The 12,312-nt window shown below is 46.5% G+C and overlaps 1 protein-coding gene and 1 non-coding gene across 2 annotated transcripts; both read left to right on the forward strand.

Annotated features, from left to right (window-relative positions):
- Positions 1-4,911: 4,911 nt before the first annotated feature.
- RXFP3 (relaxin family peptide receptor 3) lies at positions 4,912-6,691 on the forward strand. The gene has a single exon (XM_033164667.1). It carries the CDS (start codon positions 5,176-5,178, stop codon positions 6,538-6,540), a length of 1,365 nt encoding a protein of 454 aa, XP_033020558.1. The 5' UTR covers positions 4,912-5,175; the 3' UTR covers positions 6,541-6,691.
- A 4,249-nt stretch (positions 6,692-10,940) lies between these two features.
- On the forward strand, positions 10,941-11,012 carry TRNAA-UGC. The gene has a single exon. It is a non-coding gene; the product is annotated as a tRNA-Ala (tRNA).
- The last annotated feature ends 1,300 nt before the right edge of the window (positions 11,013-12,312 follow it).

Below are 12,312 nucleotides of genomic sequence, written 5' to 3' on the forward strand. Positions count from 1 at the left end.
CTTGAACTGTGGTGCCCAGAACTGGACACAGTATTCGAGGTGAGGAATGCTCAGCAAAGCAGCACCCACAACAAACACTCCAGTGAGGCTAAGCAAATTACAATCCTTTGGTCTGTTGCAAACCCAGCCTTGCATTTAACTACTAGTCTGGTTGCCACCATCTCCTCCACCAGGCTGCCTGGCTTCCATAGCTGCAGGGAAAAATGCCAGTGTTGGAACCAAGCGGGCTAGTGATGGGTGAATGATGGAAAAATGAAAGATCAATCCCTCATCCACCAACCCAGCCCACTGCATTTCTTTTCAGGCTGCAAAAGAAAGCGAGACCTTTCATCCACTGGCAGTATGGAAACAATGCATGTTTGTAGATGGATGGGAAAATCCACCCCTCTTTTACCAACCAACTTGGTAAAAGGCTATTTTTTATTTTCTTTTTGCTAGCCTGTAATAACTTTTCTGGCTGGTCTACTTCATTGTGTAATGTGTTAATAAAGGTTTTCTTTTCCATTTTAACAGAGAAAGCCTTTGAAAATACATAGCAAGAAGTATATTAAGGACAAGGAGCTACAAGCACTCAAGCTCCCTGTTATGAAGGCACAATTCTCAGTCGTAATAATGCTTTAACTTTATTGCAAGTGGCTGGAGAGTCCTTAAGACTGTCATGCTAAGCTGTAATCACCTCCTCTTGCTTATTCAGCGCACTATAGACTTGATAATTACATCAGGTATTACTCAAGAATCATTCACATTGCTACCACCAACCCCCATGATGCATTATTAACTCTCTACGCTAATGATACTTCTTCAGTTGTAAAGATTGCAACTCTCTCCTCCAACTCATACAGGAAGAGGGTGTTCTGTCTGCACAGCTTGGAAAGTATTCAGCTGTGTGATAATACTAGCAGATGGGAGACCAACAAAGTACACCAGGTAGGGCACATCTGTTCACAGCTAGTGTGAGGTTTGAAACAGGACTGTAAATCTGATTCACTTTCCAAGCAATTAAATCCATTCATTCAAATAGGAATCCTAAGTTTCTGGGCAAGCCAATTGATCTAGAACAGGCCGGCTTTGTCCGCTGCAGAAATATAGCTAATCCAATATGCAAATGATTGCATATTGATTTTAGCAAAAGATCAGGCTCTCCTCTGGCAAGCATTAGTTCTAGATATATTCAAGACCTTTGATTGCCTAGAGTGGGGGCAATCTTAATCAGAGTATTGACGAAAATGAAATTTGGCCCCAAATTTATTTATTTCAGTAAAGCATTCGGCTTCAAAAGCAAGATTAGAGTTAACAGTCTCAATCTGGAAGAAATCCCAATTTTGCGTGGGACAGAACAGGTCTTATCCCCTTTTCTCTTTATATTACCGCTTGAACCTAAGACCAGCCTGCTGGATCAGGCCAGTGGTCCATCTAGTCTAGCATCCTGCTCTCACAGTGGCCAAGCAGATGCCTGTGGGATGCCTGCAAGCTGGACATGAGTGCAATAGCACCCTGCTCACCTGTAATTCCCAGCAACACTGCCTCAGACAGTGGAGGTAGAACATAGCCATTGTGGGTCATAGCCATTGATATCCTTGGCTATTCACCTTTGGCTGAACCCAAATATTAATGGAAGGCCCTTTGTGCTGACAATATTACAATGACCAGCCCCCCATTGTCCTCTGGAAACAGCTGCAGCCTTGCAAGGAGAACTGATTGGTTTTGCTAAAGTGGCGAGACTTAAATGGAATTTCCAGGTGTATATTGTGCTCTAGGTGGCTTAGTTTGGCCAGAATCGAGTAACCATTCTAGAGTTAACACAAAATACATTACTTCTGGTAAATGAGCCAACATAGCTGTTAGAGGGTCATGAAAATTTGTATTCCAGGCTTTTTAGACTCATGTATCCATGTACTATTTGAAACCAAAGGTTTCAATTGGTTGCCAGATGTGAATTCCCCCCCAGCTCTCCTATCCCACTATTTAAACTGGGGTGTCTGTATTTTTGCTTTTTATTATGGCATATAGTTTTGTGTTTTTATATTGTAAACTGCACTGTGATTTTTGGATGAAGGGCTGTATATAAAATAAATAAATAAATGAAATTAAATAAATAAATATAGCCAATGGACTTTTTTAAAAAAAATTGTGCAAAGAAATCTATGACCAGCTGGAAGACTCTTTGGGAAAGTTGGATTAAGACTGCTGTTCGCAACCTTCCTTGTACTTTCAAGTGTACCAGCAATGAATTGTGTATATCGCGGCTTTCCAACTCAGCAGCTGTGGCAAAACTGTACCCTTCTTATCAGTCGCTGGTGCTATGGAAGAATGTGGCGGATTTGCTTCCCTTTACTCCTGCGACCTCTAGTGGGTCATGTTGAAACAACAGCCAGAGTTCCCTTTTAAAGATCTGGCTGCTGTAGAAAAGAGACTATTGGATTGATGCTTTTCACTTCAGTGATCCTTCCTAACAGTCCTTAAGCATGCCAGGGTGCCCAGCCTGCTGCTCTTGAGGTCTATAATCGTTAAAGCACTATCAATCACTATCACATTGTTCCGCTGATAATAGTTATAATTATTACCATTTTATTAATCTCCCCATGCTTGAATAGTGTCATTAGTCAGGACTGAATGTAGTTGGTTAGATGCTTGATCATCATCACTGCCATCATCAACGAGTAAGGAGAAGAACATTTCTGAGTTTTTATTGCTCACGGGAAAGAGGGGCAGGATGGAGACAGCTTGTGTTTAGTCAGTGAGCAAAACGCAGTGCCATAACCCTTGGCAGCAAGTGCAAAAAGTGTTTGCCCAGCTCCTTAGGCATATTAGGAGGTGTGATTATTGTCCTCTCTGCTCCATCATCCACACCAACTGCTTCTGGTCCCAGTTACTGGCTTTTATTTATTTATATATTCGATTTTATATTTATATATTCAATTTTATATTGTTCGAACCATGCCTTACCTCCTTCGCCACGATTAGTGCCCATGGAGGGTTATATAATGCTTAAAAGCCTGATAAAACAAGTGCAGTAGAAATATCAGTTGACAAAGGTTAATAAACAGCAGCACTGATAAAAAAAAAAACAATCTGATCATCCAAACCCTAATCATAGTGCAGCAGCCCTGAAAGCCTGATAAAACAGGCATGGCTTCACTTAAACTATAATAATGTTGGTCGCACACTTGGAAGGGCATTCCAGAGCTGCTGTGCCACCACAGAGAATTATAGAATCATATAATTGTAGAGCTGGAAGGGACCACAAGGGTCATCTAGTCCAACCCCCTGCAGTGCAGGAATATGCACCTGTCCCATACAGGGGTCAAACCTTCAACCTTGGCATTATCAGCACCATGCTCTAACCAACTGAGCTATCCCCTGTAGAAATCTGCTTTAACCCTGGAGACAGCGGAGAGAGCACAGCCTCTGAGGAAGACATGAGACCTACTCTGAGGAAGATCTGGGACCACTGTTTTGGCAAGGGACTCCATGAAACCTGCATGGGATCCTCTATATAGAACTGCCTTCAGAAAAGGTTCCAATGCACACCTATTCTGGCTGGTTTTGGATTTGGCTGGTTATATGTTGTATAGGGTGGATTCTGAGAGCCATAGTTAGCCATCCTTAGAGCAGACTCCTTGAAATCCATGGAATTAACTTAAGCCACGCTGGTTTCAGTGGTCTACTCCAAGCACAGCTAACAGTGCAATCCTAACCATGTCTACCGAGAAGTCCTACTGAATTCAATGGGCTTGCTCCCTGGTAAATAGGGTTAGGATTGCAGCCTTAGTCTGGATCCAACCTATTGCTTTTTTATTGTCTTTGAGGGGGTGGGCTATTGGGTGGGGTGGATTATTATTTTATTTTTTTGTTATTTTAAAACTTTAAAAGGTAATACACTTAAGGGCTCTGACCAGTTTTAAAACATATTTTTAAAATACTGAAGTTAAGTAAAATGTACCACGGTTGAAGCTATCATACCTGCTGCCTGATCAAAGGGCCCTGAGGGCTGCTTGTGATTACCTAGTGGCAGTGGTAAAGGAGGAGTCTTGCACATGGCTAGATGAGAACCCCAGTTTTCCCTGTTTCTTTTTCATTTTGCAGAGTCCTCTGTCACTCCATGTTTAAATCCGGGGTAAATCATGCTGCAAAATAGGAGACATAATAAAAAAGCGATCTTGGAAGACAGGTTTGCAATAGGCAAACACGGAATAAGTTGTTTCTATTCTCCCCCCCCCCCTTCCTATTTGCAGCATGGTGAAACGGGCCCCACCCCACAAGTATGGAAAAGATTTTCTCAAAGCAGGAACACGCGCTCTGTTGAAAACAAGAACCCGTGGAGGTTTCTATATTAAATTTACAGGTTAAAATACAAACACTGCCTGTTTTTTAACGCAAGGATCTGTGCGTTGCCCATGCAGAAAATCAGTGAAAAGGAAAGGAAGGAATGAAGAAAAGCACGCTGTTGGCATACCGGCGTCAAAAATAAAACCATTGTTGAAGTTCTGTCAGTCAGGTATTTCAGCAGTGCCACTTAATTTGGCTGCAGCAGGGCAAGAAGTGGGACAGAGACGGGCGCAACTGGCGCTACCTTTTCGGCACCTTGGAGAGCTCCCCGGGCGCGTAGCTGCGCGCGCACTCTGAAGCGCAAGCAGCGGGGGCAGAAAGGCAGAGCTGTATATGAATGACTGCACCAGAGCGGAAGGCAGCACTCTGGCGGCAGTTGCGGCCAGATCGGAAGAATCCGGAGAGGCTCCGCTTCCAAAGACCAGCGAGACGCCGTGCCATTCCGAGACCCGATTCCTATCCCAGCTCCTTCTGTGCAGCCGACAAGAGGCATCCGACAGGGGTTGCTTTCTGGAGATCACCCAACAAAGTCAGAGCAGCGGCTGGGTCACTTCCCAGCGAATGCATTTGGGGGGGGGGGCTGTCTGCCCGCCGCCTTTGGATCTGAAAAGCTCCTTTTGCAACCGCCTTTGGATCGGTGCTGGTCGTTTGGCAACGCGCATCCCTCCTACCACCTCGTGGTCCATGTGAGTTTAGCAGAAGGGAGACCCGGCCGGCAGCGCACCTTCATCCTTGTGAAAAGTTCTCTGCAGGATCCTCGTCCGGGACTTTTGTAGGAGCCGCCCTCGTTGCCTTCTAGCTCGGTCGGTAGGGTAGAGACGGGCCGAAGCTCCCGTCTGCCATGGGATGATGGATGCCCCGTGTGACTACAGCTACTGCTCCCTGGCTGCAAGCATGAAGGACGTGGAGCCCGGAGACGCGCTGGGCTCCTTCTTCTCCAGCTTCCTCGAGGAGAGGCTGTCGAGCAACCGGAGCAACGCGTCCCTGCAGGAGCTTTGGAGGAGCCTCGTCCACCTGGAGCGAGCCGATGGGCCGCAAGGGAGCGGCTCGCTTGTCCTGAGGGTCTTCATCTCCATCATCTACTCCGTGGTGTGTGCCCTGGGGCTAGTGGGGAACCTCCTCGTGCTCTACCTGATGAAAAGCAAGCAAGGCTGGAACAAGTCCTCCATCAACCTCTTTGTGACCTGCCTGGCCGCCACTGACTTCCAGTTTGTGCTGACCCTGCCCTTCTGGGCGGTGGAGAACGCCTTGGACTTCACCTGGCTCTTTGGCAACGCCATGTGCAAGATCCTCTCCTACGTGACCACGGTGAGCATGTATGCCAGCGTCTTCTTCCTCACAGCCATGAGCGTGGCCCGCTACCACTCAGTGGCCTCTGCCCTGAAGAGCAAAAGGCCCGGCGGACTTTGTGGGGGATGCACTTCGGCCAAGTGGCTGTGCTTCCTCATCTGGCTGGTGGCCATCCTGGCTTCCCTGCCCACTGGCATCTACTCCACCACCTCCACCATCTACACGGAGGAGGAGTTCTGCCTGGTCAAGTTCCCTGACAGCCAAGGCAACAATACCCCCTTCTGGCTGGGGCTGTACCATGCCCAGAAGGTGCTGCTGGGCTTCCTCTTGCCCCTGGGCATCATCACCCTCTGCTACTTGTTGCTGGTGCGCTTCATCAGTGACAGGCACATGGGCTCCAGCTCCTGCGGTCCCAGCACCAAGCGCCGGTCCAAGGTGACGAAATCGGTGACCATTGTGGTGCTCTCCTTCTTCCTTTGCTGGCTTCCCAACCAGGCGCTCACCATCTGGGGCATTTTCATCAAGCTCAACGTGCTGCCCTTCAGCAATGCCTACTTCTTCTCCCAGACCTACCTGTTCCCCGTCACCATCTGCCTGGCCTACTCCAACAGCTGCCTCAACCCCATCTTCTACTGCCTCATGCGCAGGGAGTTCCGCAAGGCCCTCAAGAGGTTGCTGTGGAGGATCACTTCGCCTTCGCTCACGGCCATGCGCCCCTTCACTGCCACCACCAAACCTGAGCATGAGGAGCAAGCCTTGCACACCCTGATGCCCATTGACCCCAGGGCTGTTTCTGCTGCTCCAGCTGCTCCTGCAGCAGTCAGCTTGCCTGACATCATCTCATATCCCCCCGGGGTGGTGGTCTACAGTAGCCGCTCTGACTTCTTGCCCACCACCACGTCGGCTGAACTGCATTTATAAGCTTAAGGGGCTGAGTGAGACCGTGGATCTCCAGGGTCAACAAGTCAGGGTCTGTGTTGGAGCGCACCCCATCTTGGTGGAGTGGGGGAGCCAAGCAATGTGCTCCTTGGATTGTTCCATTCCCAAAGGGGGGAGGGAAATGTGTAAAAAAAGGTAAAGGATCCCTGGGTGGTTAAGTCCAGTCAAAGGCGACTATGGGGTTGCAGCGCTCATCTCACTTTCAGGCCAAGGGAACGGACAGCTTTCCGGGTCATGTGGCCACCATGACTAAACTACTTCTGGTGCAATGGAACACTGTGATGGAAACTAGAGCGCGCGGAAGCACCATTTACCTTCCTGCTGCAGCAGTACCTATTTATCTACTTGCACTGGCGTGCTTTCAAACCGCTAGGTTGGCAGGAGCTAGGACAGAGCAATGGGAACTCACCCCGTCTTGCGGATTCGAACCGCCGACCTTCCGATCGGCAACCCCAAGAGGCTTAGTGGTTTAGACCACATCACCACTCGCATCCCATAGGAAATGTGTGTAGGGCTGTTCCATAATTCAGGGAATGGGAACATAGGGAGCTGAGTCAGACCAGTGGTCCATCTGTCTCAGTATTGTCTCTGCTGATGGGCAGCATTTATCCAGGGCTGCAGACCGAGGACATTCTCTGCCCTGCCTGGAGACTGAACCAGGGACTTTCTATATGCAAGGCAGACGCTCTCCCACCCTTCCCCCAAATAAAGGTGTGTGGGGGGTGGTGGCATTTAGGAAATCAGGGCCAGCCCAATACAGTTTGCTGCAGGATGCAAAGGACAAGATCCTTCATCCCAACCCCTAGTTCTATATACTGAACTTGGCCAGATTGGCAGTTTAATTTTACTTCAACGCTGGTGATGATGGGAGGATAGTGATATTCACCACAATAGAGGGCAGTAGGCTAGCTAGCTTAAGGGGTACACTCTTCTGTCCTCCAGCATCCACACCTGGGACAGCTGCTTCACTCTGCCTAATGGAAGAGCCGGCTCTGTAGTAGTGCTTCCCCATGACAGCAGAAGGAGTTGTCTTAAGGTAGTGAGTTTCTGGACTGGTCCAGGGGAAGCAAGGTATTTAAATCCATTCCTGGGGACTTTCTGGTTTTACAGGAATCAGGAAGATGGAGTTCCTGCACCTTATGGGAGGGGGGATTTGGCTGGCTATTACATATTGTTGGGGATGAGAGGCTTGTCTATAGAGGAAGGTTTCTCAGGGACTTCTCTAAGTATGTTCCATGTTCTGAGTGCCCATATTGGGATCTGTGTTCTTCTTAAGGGGACAGTTGAAGGTGAGAGGGAAAGAGATAACAGGTCTGTGGCATATCTTGCTCTAATCCTGGTGTGAACCTTCAATTCAAAGGGAGAGGGATTAAGAGGAAGCAGGGTTGTAGTTTCGGATGCATCTGATGAATGAACCTTAGTCCATGAAAGCTAATATGCTGAACCAGTGCAGTTGTGTTGAAGGTGCCACAAGTTTCTTTTCTCGGGTGTTTTTTTTGTTCTGTTTTTTTGCTGCAACAGACTAATATGGCTGTTCTCCTGGAAATGGCTTCTCTTGGAAATATAGCACAAACATAACCTTTTTTTCTGAGATGATTCAGTTTGCGAACTTGCAGAGGATATCTGGGATTTCAAAAGAGCACTATAAAAATTTTTGAAAAATTAAAGCTGTGCTGCCAAGGTGGGTGGTTGAGACCAGATGGTGGCGCAAACTCATTTTGTGAGGAAGGTTGTAAAAGATCCAGGAGCTGACATACAACAGGCTTTTCCTGCCAAACCTGGATTCCAGAACAGAAAAAAAGCTCCTTTGAGGGCAGCATCCTGGTTCCAACAGTGGCAAGGAACATGTCCCATAAGAGGCAAAATCCCTTTCCTGCTGTTTGACCCCAGTGTTTTGTATTTGGTGGTACACTGCCACTGGACATGGAAGTTCTATTTGGCTGTAATGACTAATCACGTTGGTTGAGCTGCCCTTCGTGGAAATGTTTAACAATTGAAGTGATTGCCCTTTTCTTGACCAGCTTCTGGAAAGATTCTCTCTCCAGTATACCTGGTGGCAAAATTTCTACCTAAGACTCATTTACTACCTAAAAGTCTTGGACTTCACACTTGAACAGATTTCCTCCTTCTCCTGACTCCCTGTTTTCAAAATCTTAGCTCTTACATTCTTTGCCACCATTTACCCCCATCCATGCAGAGATATGATTCTCTCCAATTTTGATTTCTATGGAATGCTCCATTCTCCATGGCTACTACTGTAGCAACACCGTGTTCACACCAAGGGCTGGGATTGCACCAAAGACTGCTTGTTGCAATGTTGGAGTACGCTATTCCTGGAAATTAATGTGAACTAAATACCTGGGATGATGTTCTGGGTCTGGGGGGAAAGGATGTTTCAAGGCAAAATGTTTTGTATTAAAAAAATTCTGTATCAAAGGTATGAACCTTGTTATCTGTAGATTATTAAACCACCATATGCATATTACACAGAGCACTCTTATTACTTCGTAAAGCCTTATCTGCAGCCAAGCATTGCCTGGAAAGAATCAATCCCTCTGCTCAGCAGAAAGACACTTAAACTTCAAGTATCTTTCTTGTGTTGATGCGTGTGCCTTTGTGCACAAAACTGACTGTTCTAGAATTAGGGCACTCCTCAGATGCTTGTGTCGTCCATTTGAATTTCAAAAACCAAACCTGGCAAGCTTTCTCCTACTGCAAACTCCTAACATTTCATTAAATCTGCTTTACCTTTAGTTGCAAAGCTGGGCATGCCTCTTTGGTTCAAGAGTGCACATCTACTTTCTTAAACAAGAAAAAAATAGAAAATGGGGAGAAGTGAATGGTTGGTTCTCCTTTTGCTCCCCAGCAACAGAGGTATTGTGTGTGTGTGTCAGGCAAATTTCTCTCCTCTGCTATCCACTGCATTCATACTAGATCTATGCTACCATCACATTAGCACAAAGAGAAGAGTCTAAGGCTCTTTCAGTCACCTGCCTTCAAGTGTCATGACTGCAAAGAACACTTCTACCCCATTGGCAAATATGATGCAAGCATTGTTACTTTGGGCTGCAGACCAAAGCAAACCTCTCGAAAGGAATGCAGGATCCTGTCTGGCACAGGATTCCCTCCACTTGCTGGCAACAGCTCTTCGGGATTTCAGATGGGATATTTTTTGCAGATCTATCTTGAAATGCCCAGGGGTTGAAATGGGGACCCTTTGCATCCAAAGTATGTGCTGTACCACTGAGTTATGGTTCTCCACACACTGTCTGGTAAAATAGCCTCTGCCATAGATGCATTAGATGGCCATAAGTAAGCCATTTTCCTTCCTTCTCCCACATAGCATGTAATATGAATGGGTGGTATTCCACTAACGAGTCCCGTTGGTGCAAGGATTTCCACTTGTGCAATGGGGACTTTCCTTTCTCTCATAGAATCTTAGAATTGGAAGAGTCATCTAGTCCAGCCCCCTGCAATGCAGGAATCATTTGCCCAATGTGGGGGTCGAACCCACAACCCTGAGAGTAAGAGTCTCATGCTCTACCAAGTAAACTATTCCAGCTCAGTTCTCCTTCACCTGCATGCATCCTTCTAAAATCTGAGGCAGCCCCTAGAATAGATTTTGGGGGGGCATGTTGGCCAGGGGAAAGAGAAGGGGAGAAGATTCTGTTGCCCAAGCAGAAATGCTTACACAGTGGAATACCGGTAATTGCCTTAGCAATTTGATTCCACCCCCCCCCCTCCCAATATTCCCAACTTACAGGATGACAATGTATAGGAAGTGCTTGAAACAATTTCAAGCACTAAATACGTGCTATGTAATTTGGGGAAATATTCACCTAGCAACAGAGTTGAATTACTATGGACATGTCCATTGCTCACCCACTGACTCGGCTGACACCAACCAGTTATTGTGAAAGTTAAATTCTGGGCTAAATTATCTTATTTGGAAGGGGGGTGGGCGGGCTCCAGACTTAGTAGTTTTCTGGAAGGTAATGTATGTTTTCATTTGCTTCAATATGTGGTAAGACAGATGTGCTGGTTTTTTGGGTGGGGCTCCTACTCAAGGACCCTTGCACATCTGCCCCAAAGTCTTGCCCTGATGGCACTCCCGTTCAAAGTAATAACAAAATGCTACCATTCTTCATTTCCCACCTCATTCAAACTCCTATATCTCCCTCCCTAACCCTACCACCTTCCTGCTTCCTGTCCTCTTTCCCCCAGCTCCTATTTTCTGCCCCTGATCTCTTTTTCCCACCACCCACTTCCTTCAAGTCCTCTTGGCATCCTGACACCACCTGTCCTCACAGTTGCTCCTTCTCTTGACTTGCTACCTCCAGAAGTCCCTTGTTCTGCCAATCCTAGGTCCACTGGGTTGGGGAAAGGCTGTAGCTCAGTGGTAGAGCATCTGCTTTGCACGCAGAAGGTCCCAGGTTCAATCCCTGGCATCTCCAGGTAGGGCTGAGAGAGACTCTTGCCTGAGACCCTGGAGAGCTGTTTCCAGCCAGTGAAGACGGTTCTGAACTAGATGGTCTGGCATGAGATTAGGCAGCTTCCTGCTCACACCCCTTTGAGAGTAGTTTAGCTGGTGGCAAGCAAAGGAAGATACCTCTCTCTACTGGAACATATATGTTATATAGTATATAGATGTTGTTGCTTGAGTGACAGATAATCTAAACTGGGGGTGGGGAAAACCTGTGGCCCTCTAGATGTGATTAGACTCCAAATGTCATCAACCCCAGCCAGCATGGCCAGTGGTCAGAGATGACATCTGGAGGGCCATGGCAAAGCCACTCTTGGTCTAAAGCAGTGTTTTTGGACTACAGTTCCCATCATCCCTGACCACTAGTCTTGCTAGCTAGGGATGATGGGAGTTCAAAAACAGCTGGATACTTAAGTTTAGGAAAACCCTGGTCTAAAGTATGAACAGCCAGAACCTAGATATAGGTTGACTGCACCAAGCACACTTTGCTGTTAGATATAATCACCAGCCCTTTTTCATTTCTGCTTTTCCACAGATCGCTTCAGTAGGTGCTGAAATGGGAACTGAATTATACCGTTCCTGGAAGGCTTAAAATAATTGTCACTTGAGTGCAGTTGCTGAATGCCTATCATTTTTCAAAAGCTGAAGGGTGGCAGGAGCAACTTTGTATGTATGGACAAAAATAAAATGAAATAAAAATCCTGTCGCAGTAGATTGCTTTTGTTGGGAGGACTGATATTTAATTTTGTTTAATAGTAGGCATTTTTACATTTGTTTTTTCAGAAGGGAAGCCTGTGTGTTTTTGGCTAGACTGCCAAGAGCATTTCTAAAGAGAAACTTTTTTCAAAGATGTTGAAAGGAGTGTGCATGCACACGAAAGCTCATACCAGTAACAAACTTAGTTGGTCTCTAAGGTGCTACTGGAAGGAATTTTTTTTAAAAAAAATATTTTGTTTCGACTACGGCAGACCAACACGGCTACCTACCTGTTGAAAGGAGTGTGAGGTTTCTAACATTAGGGAGTAGTTCTGAATGTGGAGAAAAGCAACTGAAGCCAATTCAGTTCCCACTAGGGAGTCAGGATTCAGACTCCCTGCCTTGGATCTGTTCTTATACTATTACTTCCAGTCTGTGGTTCATTTGTATCCAGAGAGCTACCAAAAGTTTGTCTGGAAACCCTGCCCTAATCTTAAGGGTGTATGAGGTAACTGTAGTGACCTAATGATGAAGGAATGCTCTCTGCACATGGTCAGAAACATTCTCCGTTATTT

Source organism: Lacerta agilis, chromosome 11 (assembly GCF_009819535.1).
Source record: "Lacerta agilis isolate rLacAgi1 chromosome 11, rLacAgi1.pri, whole genome shotgun sequence".
In the NCBI taxonomy this organism is placed as follows: Eukaryota; Metazoa; Chordata; class Lepidosauria; order Squamata; family Lacertidae; genus Lacerta; species Lacerta agilis.

Excerpts from the sequence above, each read along its gene's own strand:
- RXFP3 (XM_033164667.1), top strand. The coding sequence starts at position 5,176 with ATGATGGATGCCCCGTGTGACTACAGCTACTGCTCCCTGGCTGCAAGC.